Below are 14,907 nucleotides of genomic sequence, written 5' to 3'. Positions count from 1 at the left end.
ATAAATAAATAAAATCTTTTAAAAAATAAAATAAAATAAAATAAAAAATAAAGTTTTTTCTGAAACCAAAGGCACCCTGAAACTTACGGAGAAAAACATAAAAGCAAAGGTTAAAATGATACGGTAGGCTTATTAACATAAATTATTCATCTCTACATCCATTCTGCTCCTTCCAAAAGATGGTGCTAATAGATATTTTAGCTTATGTCATCTTTATGTTATTTATAGTGTGTCACTGCTCGGTTTACAGGGGTTTTAGGGATGCCTAGGTGGCTCAATGTTTGAGCATCTGTTTTCGGCTCAGGCCGTGATCCCAGAGTCCTGGGATCGAATTCTGAATTGGGCTTCCTGTGGGGAGCCTGCTTTTCCCTCTGCCTAGGTCTCTGCCTCTCTCTCTGTCTCTCATGAATAAATAAAATCTTTTAAAAAAAATAAAAGTGTTTTAGAATATTAATCACTTTATCATGACTGTTAAGTACAAACAATGAGAATGTTAAGAGTTTTAGTGTGAGGGATGCCTGGGTGGCTCAGCGGTTAGGCATCTGCCTTTGGCTCAGGGCATGATCCTGGAGTCCTGGGATCGAGTCCCACATCAGGCTCCCTGCATGGAGCCTGCTTCTCCCTCTGCCTGTGTCTCTGCCTCTCTCTGTGTGTCTCTAATGAATAAATAAATAAAATATTAAAAAAAAAGTTTTAGAGGGAAAAGATGAATCATTAGGAGTGAAATAAATGAAATATTGAGACTTTTAAAAGTTTAAGTGTCAAGAAAACAACAAAAGTGGTATAAATAGAATAGAATGTATAACAGTGGTAATCATTCTGAAGGATAAAAAGCAAATCTCATAAAGTCTGAGAAGGAATAGAGGCAAAAGGCAGTGCCACTGATGTTTCCTATTTTCACCCAAGAGATGTATATATATTGGGTGCTCATATTGTCTATTTTAGACTCATCCAAAATTGAGTTTAGAACAACCTTTAGGAACCTAATTCATTTATGAGTAAAACAGCTTCTGAACTGCATCAGAAATAACCATCCCTGGGGACACCTGGGTGGCTCAGTCAGTTAGGCACTGGACTTTGATTTTGGCTCAGTTCATGATCTCAGGGTTGTGAGATCAAGCCCCACGCTGGGCTCCACTGGACTCTGCACTGGGTGTGGCGCCTGCTTAAGATTCTCTCTCTTGGGGCAGCCTGGGTGGCTCAGCAGTTTAGCACCACCCTCAGCCTAGGGCTTGATCCTGGAGACTCAGGATCAAGTCCCACGTCGGGCTCCTTGCATGAACCCTGCTTCTCCCTCTGCCTGTGTCTCTGCCCTCCTCTCTCTCTCTCTGTGTCTGTCTCTCATGAATAAATAAAATCTTTAAAAATAAAAAAAGATTCTCTCTCTCCTTCTCCCACTCCAGCTCCAAAAAAGGAAATAAAGAAAAAAAATAATAAATAGCTATCCCAATGCAAACAAATGTAATTTAGAAGCATTAACAGTGGTCTCATCATCAAGGGTCTATTTGAGATTACAGAATGTTCACAGGGGATTACAATATTATTAGGAATATCACCCATGCAATCAGTTTTTCCAAGTAGCTGTGTTATGCAAAGATAAAGGATGTTTTAAACAAAACTGCCAAATATTATTAACTACATCTTCTAAGGGACAGAGAATTAGAGATAATTCAATTTTAGAAAACTAAATTAGGTGCCTAGGAGCTTGATGCCTGAAAACAAGAAAAGGTGAATTTTTTTTAAAGATTTTATTTATTTTAGAGAGACAGAGAAAGAGTGAGTGCAAGCATGGGGAGAGCAGAAGGAGAGGGAGATGATCTCCAACAGACTCCACATGAAGTACAGGACCCAACGTGAGGCTCAATCCCAAGAACCTGAGATCACTACCTGAGCCGAAACCAAGAGTTAGAGACACTTAACCAACCGTGCCACCCAGGTGCCCCGAAAAGGTGGTTTTTTTTAAAAGCCAAGTAGCAAGAAGAGAGGTGGCAATCTGTCAAAGGGGGACTTAAGAATTGGGCTCTCATCCAAAAGACTGTTCTGCCAACATGACTGATAGGGTAGTTGGTTGGACCAGGATATGAAAAAAGGAGAATCTCACCTGAAACATGGAAGATATCCTCAACTTCCTGTCTAATTCATCAAGATGCCACAGAAAACTAGCTCTTCATCCCTTAGTTTCAAACTCAGGGAAGTATTGAGGACAGAAAGTAAGAATTCTCGACACTGCTTAAGTTGAGGTGAACTAGTCTATGCCTCCAAGGAACCAAGTAGAGAAACAGTGATCAATGGAGAATCACAAGTTTGGAAATATTTATCAAGGATTCACTCCTTTTGGGCAGCCCTGGTGGCTCAGTGGTTTAGCGCCACCTTCAGCCCAGGGCCTGATCCTGGAGACTTGGGATGGAGTCCCACGTGGGGCTCCCTGCGTGGAGCCTGCTTCTCCCTCTGCCTGTGTCTCTGCCCCCCTCTCTCTCTGTGTCTCTCATGAATAAATAAAATCTTTAAAAAAAGAAAAAAGAAAAGGATTCGCTCCTTTCCTACCCACGTCCTTTATATACTTCAGTGGTTCCCTAGTTTTTTGGGGAGAGTGCAGGGAATCCCATGTCTTATACCTTTCGGAATCTGTTCTCTATAAGGATGAACAGCCAGCAGTTACATTAACTGGTTTGAGGATCAGGAAAACAAGCTAGGGGACACTTGGGTGGCTCACTGATTGAGCGTCTGCCTTTGGCTCAGGGCATGATCCTGGAGTCCCAGGATCGAGACCCGCATCAGGCTTCCTGCATGGAGCCTGCTTCTCCCTCTGGCTATGTCTCTGCCTCTCTCTCTCTCTCTCTCTCTGTGTGTATCTCTCATGAATAAATAAATAAAATCTTAAAAAAATAAATAAGCTATAAAAAAAAAAGGGGGAAAACAAGCTAGGAGACGACCTGATGTTGTTTGATGGTGGAAACAGGTAATACATCCTAGACTCTAAGCTACACATTAGTAAGCTGCAAAAAAGGTGGCTGCGAATCTGTGGGAAATGATTCTCTTCCATGAACTCCTTACAGAGACTTTTCTTCCCACTTTGGCTTCTCCTAAAAAGTCCGAAGTACCCAGTTATGAGGTGTAACACCCCTGGAAAGAAGACAGGGATCAGGGAGGACTGTGTCTGTACTTCACAAAAGGCAATTTGACACTGAATTATATACTTGAAAATGTTTAGTTTTATGTTATTTGATTTTCTTTAAAAAGTCATTCCTTCAAGGGGGAAAAAGGACAACTTGAAAGACACAGAAAATGAAGTTCTTCCACAAAAGCAATGACTCATCGGAGAAAAACTGGGCTAAAAGGCCTGGCCCTTGGGGCACCTGGCAGGCTCAGTTGGTGGAGCATGCAATTCTTGACCTTGGGGTTGTGAGCTAGGGCCCCACAGTGGATACAAAGATTGCTTAAAAATAAAATCTTTATAAAAGAAAAGAAAAGGCCAGGCCCTTGAGTATCAAGGCTTTAAGTTCTACTAGAATAGTGCCTGGTTTTCTGTTCTTTTGTTTTAAATAACAGAAACCTTTTGTTAAATAAAGCTTTACTGGTTTCTTATAACCCACAGAAAAAGAAAATCAGAGTTGTCCCGGTTAAAGAGGCTGCAGACTGGGACGCCTGGGTGGTTCAGTGGTTGAGCATCTGCTTTCGGCTCTGGGTGTGATCCCGGATCTGTGATTGAGTCCCACATTGGGTTCCCTGTGAAGAGCCTGCTTCTCCTTCTGCCTAAGTCTTTGCCCCTCTCTCTGTGTCTCTCATGAATAAATAAAATCTTAAAAAAAAAAAAAAAAAACTTAAAATTTAAAAAAAGGATACTCAGATTGAGTTAGAACAAATGAAAATCTTCTTTTACACTATTAAGATTTATAGCCTTTGAAAAAGTTACTAAAACTATTACTTGAAAATTCCATCACATGTTGCTACAAGTTGTTTTTTCTACAATCTTCATCTTTCCTAATCAGAAATCCCATGGACTTACCTAGACCTTCCAGAGGAGTTGGTCCGATGTTTACCATTTCCTACAAAGTCAGGAGAGCCTCCATGTAGAATGGCAGATATTCTGTGTCCTCCTGGGTCTTTCCTAGAGTTTTGATCTTGGTTTGACAAACTAGCAATTTCCAAACGCTCCTAGAAAAAAGAAAAGTAAAATTGACTTTAGATACAAGTCATAAATAGGAGACAATCATGGTACATAGTCATTAGTTTAGTAGAGAGTGCAAATTTTATTTAAGCTGAATGTTTTCAAGTGTAATAATATTAAGTTGAACTTAACTTTTAAAAATTCAATGTCCAGAGTGTATTGGTTCAAGAACTGAAGACCAGGTTATAATATCACCAGAATGTGAATTTTCTAAGTGAAAATGCTTAGAATCTTACAAGATGGGTGAAAAGTTGAAAGAAGAGCAAGAGAGGGAGAAGACAAGGAAGAGGCATGCAAAGAGAGAATAAAGTGGCTGGTGGGCAGGTGGGATCAGAGGAAGACAGGGCTGATGGAAACAGTCCTATCACCTTACATTTATGTATGGCTCTGTACTTTCAGAAAGGGCAGAACATTTATCTGTGGGAATAACTACATGAGAAGGAAGGGAGGAGTCATCGGTCTCATGTTAAGGGATGAGGAAAATGAGTCACATTTAGTGTCACCTGTCAAGGTCAAAGAGCTGGCAGTAAAAACACCAAAGCTTTAAATTAAAGCCAGGTGCTGCTTACTTGGACATCACAATGTACACCCACCCATTACCCCTTAGAGTTAAATGCCATAATTCTACAAAAGAGTATAATTTTCTCTAGAGTTCTCCAAACATGTGTAACTGTTATGTTGACCGCGTTGGACTCAAGAAAAATATAGGAAAAAGGACTTCATCCTTTTCTACCACTGCTTTTTATATCTGCCTTGTTGGATCCTTCTTTTCCATTACTGAATACAATCTCCAGCGGATCTGTATGATTTCCATTCACTCTTCAGTTGAACAAATAGTTGTATTTTCCAAGTACATACTAAGAATTCCAGTCTGGGTTAATTATCAAAGCTTCAATCTTTGCTCTCCCTTGACTCATTTTTTTTTTGATAAACTACTGTCATTCCATCAGCCCGCGTCATCTTCAAATAACATACAACTCTAAATCTTGCTTCCATTTTGGGCAATCTGGAATACACAATGAGTGATATTTGGGGGATTTTTTTTTTTTTTTAGTGCTTCATTTCCAGCTTTACTACTGATAGTAACACAGGAGAGGAAAACATTATCAATGGAAATAGAAACATTTTATATTTCACAAAATGTAGACTATTTTAGTGTGGTACAATTGATAGTATACCTGCTTAGCCATTTCTTTTCTTTTTCTCTCTTCTTTTATCTCTTCTTTCCTTCTTTGAATCTCATGAAGGATTTCACGTTGCTGAAATGAATGATAGTGCATCAAATACCATTCTCTGAAACCCAGACAACATATAAATTCCACAATCACAAAAACTTTTGCATTTCTTTTTAAGATTTTATTTAAGGGAGAGAGAGAAAGAGCACGAGCAGGGGGGAGGAGCAGAGGGAGAGAATGACAAATACACTCCATCGCAAGGGTATGACCTGAGCCAAAATCAAGTGAATCACCTGAGCCAAAATCAAGAGTCAGACACCCAACTCACTGAGACACCCAGGCGTCCCCCCAAAACATCTTTTGCATTTCTATGATTCAAGCCCTCCTTCCTAAAAGGCCTGAATACACAGAACCTTATAACAAGCTGTCGTTATGTCGGTTTCATCCGTTCTAATACAACTGTTGCTTCCTTTTAGTAAGGTTTCAGGACTGTATGGGGAGGGGTGCTGACTCCCCACTCTTCATGAGAAACATTCACTACAGCACCACCATGGGCCTCCCTGTTATTCCCAGCCCCTCCTCTTTAACATCTGCCTATCTGTAGAGAACATGTACTAGTGTCTGCTCTCTGCTAGAGCGTGGGACCAACTTGGTGCAAGCAGGCTGAGCTGTCCCTGGTGCCTGGACCTGGGGTGGCAGTGGCTCAGGAACCATCCCTGCATGCCACGGACTTTTTGCTATTTTCTCTACTTTTCTCAACATTAAATTTTCTAATTTCCATCCATTTGACTCACGTAACTATTGCTCAAGTGGGACTGAATTTAGGTTGGGAAAAATAGTATGTTGGTTTTTTTTTTAATGAGTCCCCTAAAATTCCAGGTTGTAGATATAAAAACCATTAAGAGACTCACCAAAAACTGCATTAGCAATAATACAAAATGAAAAAAATACTCAAAACTTGAAGGTAAACAGTATACCAAAACAAGATTGATAGCTAAATAGTCACTAATAAAAATGTGCCTTCCTAGAAACAATGAAAATATGGAACTTTAAACCCTACAGAATAACAAGGCTACACAATTAAATAGGAGATGAGAAGTAACAAATGAATGGCAGCCACAAAGAGGTGATAACATGAGCACAAGATGAACAAAATGAAGGGGGAGAAAAAGCAGAACCAAGAGCAAGAACCTAAGAAAAGCATAGTAACAAAACCCTGGAAGTAACTGCAAGAACAGTAACATCTGGGACGCCTGGGTGGCTCAGCGGTTGAGTGTCTGCCCTTGGCTCAGGGCGTGATTCTGGGGTCTCGGGATCGAGTCCCACATTGGGCTCCCTGCATAAAGCCTGCGTCTCCCTCTGCCTGTGTCTCTGCCTCTTTCGCTCTCTCTGTTCTTCATGAATAAATAAAATCTTTAAAATTAATTAATTAATTAATTAAAAAAAAAAGAGGGAAGAAAATAGCCTGTAAAGCTCAGTGAATTGTTGCACAGCTTTACAAGCTCAGAAAGACCACAAGACGTTTGGTTAAATGAACTTTTTTCTTTTCTTTAAAGATCAGGACTAGACTGAGGGTTCTAGAAGCAGCTAGATATTTGTTGGGGAGGAAACCACTTGTCACATTTCTGTTTCTCTTTGGGCTCCTCTCATACACATCTCCAGTTTTTTTTTTTCCTTCACACCTCCAGTTCTTGAAGCAAATGCTGAGCACAGCCTAAACAAAGATGAGTGTGTAGGCAGAGATGGAAGTAAACACTGATAGCAGCTCCCGGTCGTCTGGGCCCAGTTACCAGTAGTGACAAGGCTCTCACCTCCTGCTCTACCTTCTGCTTGGCCTCCAACAGCCTCCGCTGCTCCTCCTGAGCCCGCCTTTCCAGCATTTCCTCATGGAAAGACTTGGGAGGGGGCTTGTTATGCTCGCTGAGAAATGACTGCACATGGTCGGCCAGTTCAAATATCATCACCTTAATGCATAGAGAAAAATCAACCACAAACGGTCAAATAATGGGAAGATGGAACCCAAGCATGCAGGCAATCAGGGGCCCACTTACAACGATGATGGTCACTTTGATATGACACGTTCTAAATTAGGTGTATGATGCAATCACAGCAGGAAAAAGCTTTTCCAGGCTCACCTCATTGTGCTGCTATCAAGACAAATCACTATCTAGATAAATAAAAAGCTTCACTTTTCTTTTACAGTCCTATTCAATTTATTGGCATTTTCTGTATAATAAATCTGATAAAATTTTTCTGTACAAATAAATCTGATAAAATATTTAACAATGCATAAAAATAAAGTACTTTCCCAGCTAGAGAACCTGTCTACAGAACAATAGCAGAAGGATCACTGCCAGCATGAGGGCTTTCATCCATCTATACAGCATGCTAAAAACATTCTTTGGGGTATGGAGGCAAATACTTAAAACGCCACATCATCTCCCTGCTAGTAACCGGCCAGTAGGAGGCTGATCAATACTAAGAAAGCATTCCATTTCCACTTAGGGAAGCATTCATGGATACTACCAGAAGAAAAAATATCCCCCTCTCAGACATTATGTGAACATAGGAGCCACTTTCTCATACCTCCAGGAGTCATGAATCATATCTGGGCTGGTAAAATCATAAAACCAGGGTTTCTGGGACCCTACACTGATTCACTGTCCCAACCCCAAAGAGGTCAAGACTGTCAAGCTTTTTCTGCAGATGATGACCACCACTCTGACATTTCTTTTTCCTCAATTACAGTAGAGCAGTTTAAAAATTCTTATTTCTTAAGGCACTTAAAAAAGGGTGATAACTAGTAATAAAAGTCACTGTACACAATATAAAGTTAGTTCACATGGTGTTCATTCACCTTTCTCTCAAGGAGTAAATGCCAGGACACCAGTTATTATTGGGGGAAGTAATGTATTTTTTTAAAATTATTATTATAACAGAGGCTGTGGCATTCACTGGATATACTTCACTTTACAGTTGACAAATACTAATCTAGAGTCTAAGAGGCATATTCTTCGAAGAAAAGCTCTTTTAGGGACGCCTGGGTGGCTCACCCTGAGCGCCTGCCTTCAGCTCAGGACGTAATCCTGGAGTCCTGGGGTCGAGTCCCACATCGGGCTCCTTGCATGGAGCCTGTTTCTCCCTTTGCCTGTGTCTCTGTCTCTCTCTCTGTCTTATGAATAAATAAATAAAGTGTTAAAAAAAAATAAAGAAACGAAAAGAAAAGCTCTTTTAAGAAAAGCTGGGGAAAGTAGGCAGTTTCTATTGTATCAAAGAGAAACCACTTGTACACCAGAAAGGGGACAGGAGCCAAGCAGTGGAGAGTTTTTCTTTTGCCAATCAATTTAAATTACTAGCATTTTCTGAACAAAGACTAGATGAAAATAAGAACTACTATCCAAACTGGCTCTCATTCCTCTCTCCCTATATGTCTATACAGCTGTTTGTCCTGCTCCTCTCAGTGCTCTACTCAAATGTGACTTCATCAGAAGCTTCTCCTGACCTATTTATTTATAACAGACATTCCACTATCACCTCACGATACATATCTGTATTAGCCAGCATTTTCCAAAGAAGCAGAACCAATAGGATCGGGTGTCTGTGTGTGTATGTGTGTGTGTACACGTGCACACAGGTGTGTACAGCAAGAGACTGATTTTAAGAAATTGACTTATACAATTATTATATTATTAATATTAGTAGTATTAATTATTATAGAGGCTGAAAAGTCCAAAATCTGTGGGGTAGCAACAGGCAGGAGACCCAGCAGGTATGGTCTGACCTGCTTCCAGAAAAGCCAGTCTTTTTCAGTTAAAGCCCTCAAGCAATTGGATGAGGCCCATCCATATTACGGAGGGTAATTTACTTAACTCAAAGTCTACTGATTAAAATGTTAACCTCGGGCAGCCCTGGTGGCACAGCAGTTTAGCGTCGCCTGCAGCCTAGGGCGTGATCCTGGAGACCCTGGATCGAGTCCCACGTCAGGCTCTCTGCATAAATAAATAATCTTTTAAATAAATAAAATGTTAACCTCAAAAAAAATTTTTTAAATAAATAAATGTTAACCTCATCTAAAAAATACCTTCAGAGAAACATCTAGAACAATGTTTGTCCAAATATCTGGGTACCGTGGTCTAGCGAGGTTGACAAATAAAATCAACCATCACAACACCTATTAGAACACAGCTGAAATAAAAAAGTGATAACACCAAACGCTGGCAAGGATGCAGAGAACTCGCATCACTCACATATTGCTGGTGGGAATGTAAGGTGGTACAGCCAATCTGGAAAACTTTGACAGCTGCTTACAAAATTGAAATGCAGCATTCATATATCGAAACTTGCACTCCTGGGCATTTAACCCAGAAAAAGGAAAAATTATGCTCACATAAAAACCTATAGGTAAATGTTTACAACAACTTTTTTCTTCTTCTTTTTAAGAGAGAATGCGAGGGGAGCACCTGGGTGGCTCAGTGGTTGAGCATCTGCCTTCAGCTCAGGTCGTGATCCTAGAGTTCTGTGATCCAGTCCCACATCGGGCTCCCCACAGGGAAACTATTTCTCTCACTGCCAATGTCTCTGCCTTTCCCTCTGCATCTCTCATGAATAAATAATCTTTAAAAAAAAAATCAGGTTTGGATGTCCAGTCCAAAGTGTGCCAACATACGGCCAGGTTCACCTGCCTTTTTTTTTTTTTTTTAAGATTTTTATTTATTTAATGGACTCACATGGACTCTTCTCAGAAAAATTCTGAAGAACCAAGGTACCATCCATAGATACTCTACAATGCATCATTCATAAAAACTGTACATTAACAATGTTCTCCTTTGTACATATCAATAGGAAACAAACCATTCTAGTCAAAATTGGGTTTGAGCTGCCACAGAAAAGCCTCCAAGCCTAACAAAAAGCAGAAAGGCAAACACTGGTGACTGGGATGAGATTTCTACCATCCTCTTACAACTCCAGTTGAATGTATCTTACCTCTCCACAATGTTTTTTGGCCACTTTCTCTAGGTGGGATTTTAACAAATGAACACTTTCATTTGATAGACCTTTGGCATTCTTTAACTCTATTTCAGGGACTCTGGAAAAGAAAGAGAAAAAAAGAGTTACTCCAAAAAGTATGACCTCTTTGCTTAATATTTGCTAGATCCAAGCAATGAGCACAGGGATTTCATATAGGCCACTATGCCCCAACAAAATCTTCCTTCATCTCAAAGGACTGCAACTGTATCCCAGCAACTCTGTGGACACAGTGCTTGATGTGGGAGTCACCTGTGGCCCATAGGGGAGAATTACCAGACTTACTAGGCTGATCCCAGCTTGCCCCACAACATCAATTAACCCAGCTCTTACAGTCCAAGTACCCTGGGCTTACTTGTGTGCTCCGGCATAAAGCAAGACAAGTACAACCAGGCCTGGTGAAGCCTCAGATGGGGCACCAGGGTAGCTCAGTCAGTAGAGCATGTGACTCTTCTTCTCCTCAGGGTTGTGGGTTCCAACCCCATTCCGGGTGTAGAGATTACTTAAAAATAAAACCATAGGGCACCTGGGTGGCTCATTGGTTGAGCGTCTGCCTTCGGCTCAGGTTGTGATCCCAGGGTCCTGGGATGGAGTCCTACATCGGGCTCCCTGCATGGAGCCTGCTTCTCCCTCTGCCTGTGTCTCTGCCTTTCTCTCTGGGTCTCTCATGAATAAATAAAATCTTAAAAAATAAAATAAAATATTAAAGAAAAGAAAAACAATGAAGTCTCGGTGATCCATCAAGCATTCCTACCATGTGCCGTGTCACATCACTCCTTCTGATGTCAATGAGGTGGAAATGCTTGCTCATTTACTCATATCTGAATCTACCTGGGTGTGCTCTGCACACTCTGCTATTACAGAGATGCGGAGCACGCTCCTGTTCTCCCTGCCCAGCATAACAGACATTCAACACTCTATTCAAAGTACACAGCCACTCCTCAGGTTCCCCTTGATTCCCAATCAACAGATATCCAGTAACAATTCATCAAATAGGCTTCATTTAATTTTACCGAAGAGATGAGGACTCTACTTCCTACCAAGCATTTCTGAGTAACTGATGGTATTTTTAACTTCAAAAAGGCTTCATGATTCTCATCTCTATAATCTCTCAATGCTTTGGTGTGGTAGATTACTGCAATCATGATCTACTTGGATAGATGGAAATCTGACAGAAAGAAATTTATATATATGAGAAAAATAACAAAAATGCCATACAGCCCTGAGTCTGTGTATGGTCCATCTAACCCAGGACTCTCAGAGGCATTAAGGACTATTTTGCAGAAAAAGAAAGTTTTCCTGTACCATGTCATCTCAAAGAATAAGAATGCTCCTCCAAGTCAAGCTTACGTAATTTATTTTTAATTTAGTAGTCATTATATAGCAAGATTAACAGAATGATGAAAAATCCACCTATAATAAATACTAATTAAACTAAAAACTGTCCAGCTTTCTCTATATGCCATTGTCACAAAATTTATAATTTTATACGCTGATATTATAATGTCTACTTTGTAGCTTTTTACAATAATTTCCATGTTTTTTTTTTAATCATCCTATAATATTTTTATCAATTGGACACATCAAGGTTTATCAGAATGGTCCTCCAGCAAAGTGGTTTACAACCAGGGATGACTGTGCCCCCAGGGGTTACCTGTCAACGTGGAGGGCAGAGAAACTCCACCCCTCTTACCACATTCCTTCCCTTCGCAGCTCTTTATTTGGCTGGTCCTTTGTTTACCTTTATAGTAAGCTGGTAATTTTAAGTAAAGTGCCTTCCTGAGTTCTAGAAGCTATTTTAACACACGATCAAACCTGAGGAGGGGGTTGCAGGAGCCCACATATTCTTGGCCAGGTGATCAAAAATACTGGTATGTGCAACTGGCATTTGAAATTTTGTGGAAATGAGCCCTTAACCCAGGAGATCTGCAGTAACAATGGCTAGTTTGTGTCAAAACTTGATTGAATTGCTAGACCTCCAGCTGTCAGGATAGATACCATCTATTTGGGGGGGGGGGGGGGGAATAAAACCTAAAGAGGTGCTGCCTTATTTTTCTTCCATAAATTTAATTACCCTTTAACCAATTCATTAATTAAATACTCAATACCTACTACATCTATTCTAAGCACAGTGTTAGAGGCAAAGGAGGGTCACTAAATTCAAGAAACTCATCTTAAGGGGCACCTGGATGGGTTAGTCAGTTAAGCGTCTGCCTTTGGCTCAGGTCATGATCCCAGAGTCCTGGGATCGAGCCCCCACATCTCATCGGGCTCCTTGTCCAGCGGAGAGTCTGATTCTCCCTCTGCCCTTCACCCAACTTGTGCTCTCTCTCAAATAAATATATATAATTTTTTGTAATTAAAAAAAAAAAAAAGAAACTCATCTTGCCAATCCGTATTTTCATCTTCTTTATCAGCTGTTAGGATAACAAATTCCAGGGCAGCCCAGGTGGCTCAGCGGTTTAGCGCCGCCTTCAGCCCAGGGTGTGATCCTGGAGACCCGGGATCCAGTCCCATGTCAGGCTCCCTGCATGGAGCCTGCTTCTCCCTCTGCCTGTGTCTCTGCCTCTCTCTCTCTCTGTCATGAATAAATAAATAAATAATACTTAAAAAAAAAGGATAACAAATTCCATAGATTTCCCACCCACTCTATAAGGCACAGCTTCCTTTTATTTGCCACTTTTCTTTGCTGGTTCCCTGCACAATTAGCTCAAATGACAAAGTATCATTCAAGCCCATCTGCCTTTCCACGTGGAATGTCTGAGGAAAGATTACATGGGATATACATATACTTTGAAAAGACAATACTTGAAAAAAGAAAAAAAAGACAATACTTGAGCAGTCCCGGTGGCTTAGCGGTTTAGCGCCACCGTCAGCCAGGGGTGTGATCCTGGAGACCTAGGATCGAGTCCCACATCAGGCTCTTTGCATGGAGCCTGCTTCTCTCTGCCTGTGTTCTCTGCCTCTCTCTCTCTCTCTCTGTGTCTCTCATGAATAAATAAATAAAATCTTAAAAATTAAAAAAAAAAAAAGACAATACTTGACTACTGAATGCCAATGCTTTTGTTCTCCCAGTGGTTCTTATCCAGAGGCAGTACACTTTAAGGGGGAATATGAAAATATGTGGGGTTTTATGGTTGTTTCAGTTTGGAGAGCACTCCTAACATCACTGGCTAGGGCTAGGGATGCCACACACCATGCATCATGGGCCAGCCCTGCACAATGGAGACCCATCAGCAGTGCCCCTGGTAATAGTGTAACTCAAATCTCCTTTTTCCTCTAGGAAATAAAACTCCCATTAGCACCAAAAAGCTACTTTGAGTCTTAATGCCAACCATAGCTTAACACTAAGTATACAAGGGCACCTGGGTGGCTCAGTCGATTAAGTCTTGATCTCAGTTCAGGTCTTGATCTCAGGGTTGTGAGATTGAGCCCCAAGTCAGGCTCTATACTGGGTGGGGAGTCTCCTTAAGGATTCTCTCCTTCTGCCCCTCCCACCCCCTAGAAAAAATAGTAAGACACAACTAAGAATACAAGGACTCTACTAGTCCTCATGCCTTTATCCTTTTCTTCTAAGACTGTTCCTCTTCCCAATTTAGGAGGAATTAAACATAAATTAGCACATTAGAGAACGCAAACAATTAGTCATGGAGTAAATATCAGTATCTGAAGTGACTATTTTATAACTATAAGCAGACTTAACATGAGACAGATTCATGAAAATGCCTACTGTTGATGTAGTTTCAATGAAATACAGGTTATAGGAAATGAAATTTTAAGTGGAATGGAGGCAGGAAAGAGAAAATACCATTAATGTCAATCTGTTTCTATATTGTCAAAACAGAGAAGTGCTATCACATGGGAGGTATTTATAAATGTACTCACACATCTGGGTAGGTTGGTGGGCATTTAACCCTCAAATCCACTTGCACGTATACTTCTTCACCAGTTAGGCCCTGAGGGTACAGAACTAAGTTGATTTCAGGGGGCTCGTTGACCTAAAAGAACAGAAGAAAATCTTTTTCCTTTTCTTGGCTGAAGAGCCAATTATTAGTAATTAGTATAAAGAGCAGGGACTCCTGGGTGGCTCAGCAGTTGAGCATCTGTCTGCCTTTGGCTCAAGGCGGGATCCTGGAGTCCCAGGATCAAGTCCTGCATTGGGCTTCCTGCAGGGAGCCTGCTTCTCCCTCTGCCTGTGTCTCTGCCTCTCTCTCTCTCTGTGTCTCTCATGAATGAATGAATGAATAAATAAATTAATTAATTAATAATAAATAAATAAATAAATAAGATAAACAGCATCTTAGCTTGAATGTTCTACTTTTTAAATATTACATGTAATTTCATTTTTATACAGGTATTTGGTCTTCTCCTAAAGCACAGTTTAAAAACAAAACCTGCACCACAGAGACTGCATTTTCTTTTTCAAAGTTATCTAAGGAGTAAAGCAACGCCTTCCACGGGCTTCTATTCATTCACACATTACAGAGTACAAATCACATGATTATGCATGGGTACCCTTCTAGAGGCTAGGAGTACAGG

General features: G+C 40.6%; 1 protein-coding gene across 6 annotated transcripts in view; it reads right to left on the bottom strand.

Annotated features, from left to right (window-relative positions):
* The window catches only part of EIF2AK4 (eukaryotic translation initiation factor 2 alpha kinase 4), a 103,453-nt gene that overhangs the window by 73,591 nt on the left and 14,955 nt on the right, over nt 1–14,907 (bottom strand). For 3 of the 6 annotated variants that reach the window (XR_013370042.1, XM_077880578.1, XM_077880576.1), the window contains exons 2-6: nt 14,254–14,366; nt 10,327–10,429; nt 7,155–7,307; nt 5,347–5,427; nt 4,007–4,155 (exon numbers count right to left, since the gene is read on the bottom strand). Coding sequence is in view for 5 of the 6 variants with exons in the window: in XM_077880578.1 (XP_077736704.1) it covers nt 4,007–4,155; nt 5,347–5,427; nt 7,155–7,307; nt 10,327–10,429; nt 14,254–14,366 (599 nt within the window). In the remaining variant the exon portion in view is untranslated. Of the gene's footprint in view, nt 1–4,006; nt 4,156–5,026; nt 5,131–5,346; nt 5,428–7,154; nt 7,308–10,326; nt 10,430–14,253; nt 14,367–14,907 lie in introns of those variants that run through there. The other 3 variants (XM_077880577.1, XM_077880579.1, XM_077880580.1) reach the window with 3 other exon arrangements.

The sequence above is a fragment of the Canis aureus genome, chromosome 32, assembly GCF_053574225.1.
Source record: "Canis aureus isolate CA01 chromosome 32, VMU_Caureus_v.1.0, whole genome shotgun sequence".
In the NCBI taxonomy this organism is placed as follows: domain Eukaryota; kingdom Metazoa; phylum Chordata; class Mammalia; order Carnivora; family Canidae; genus Canis; species Canis aureus.
Note: the sequence above shows the minus strand (reverse complement) of the source record. Positions and strands in the feature narration are given on the sequence as shown.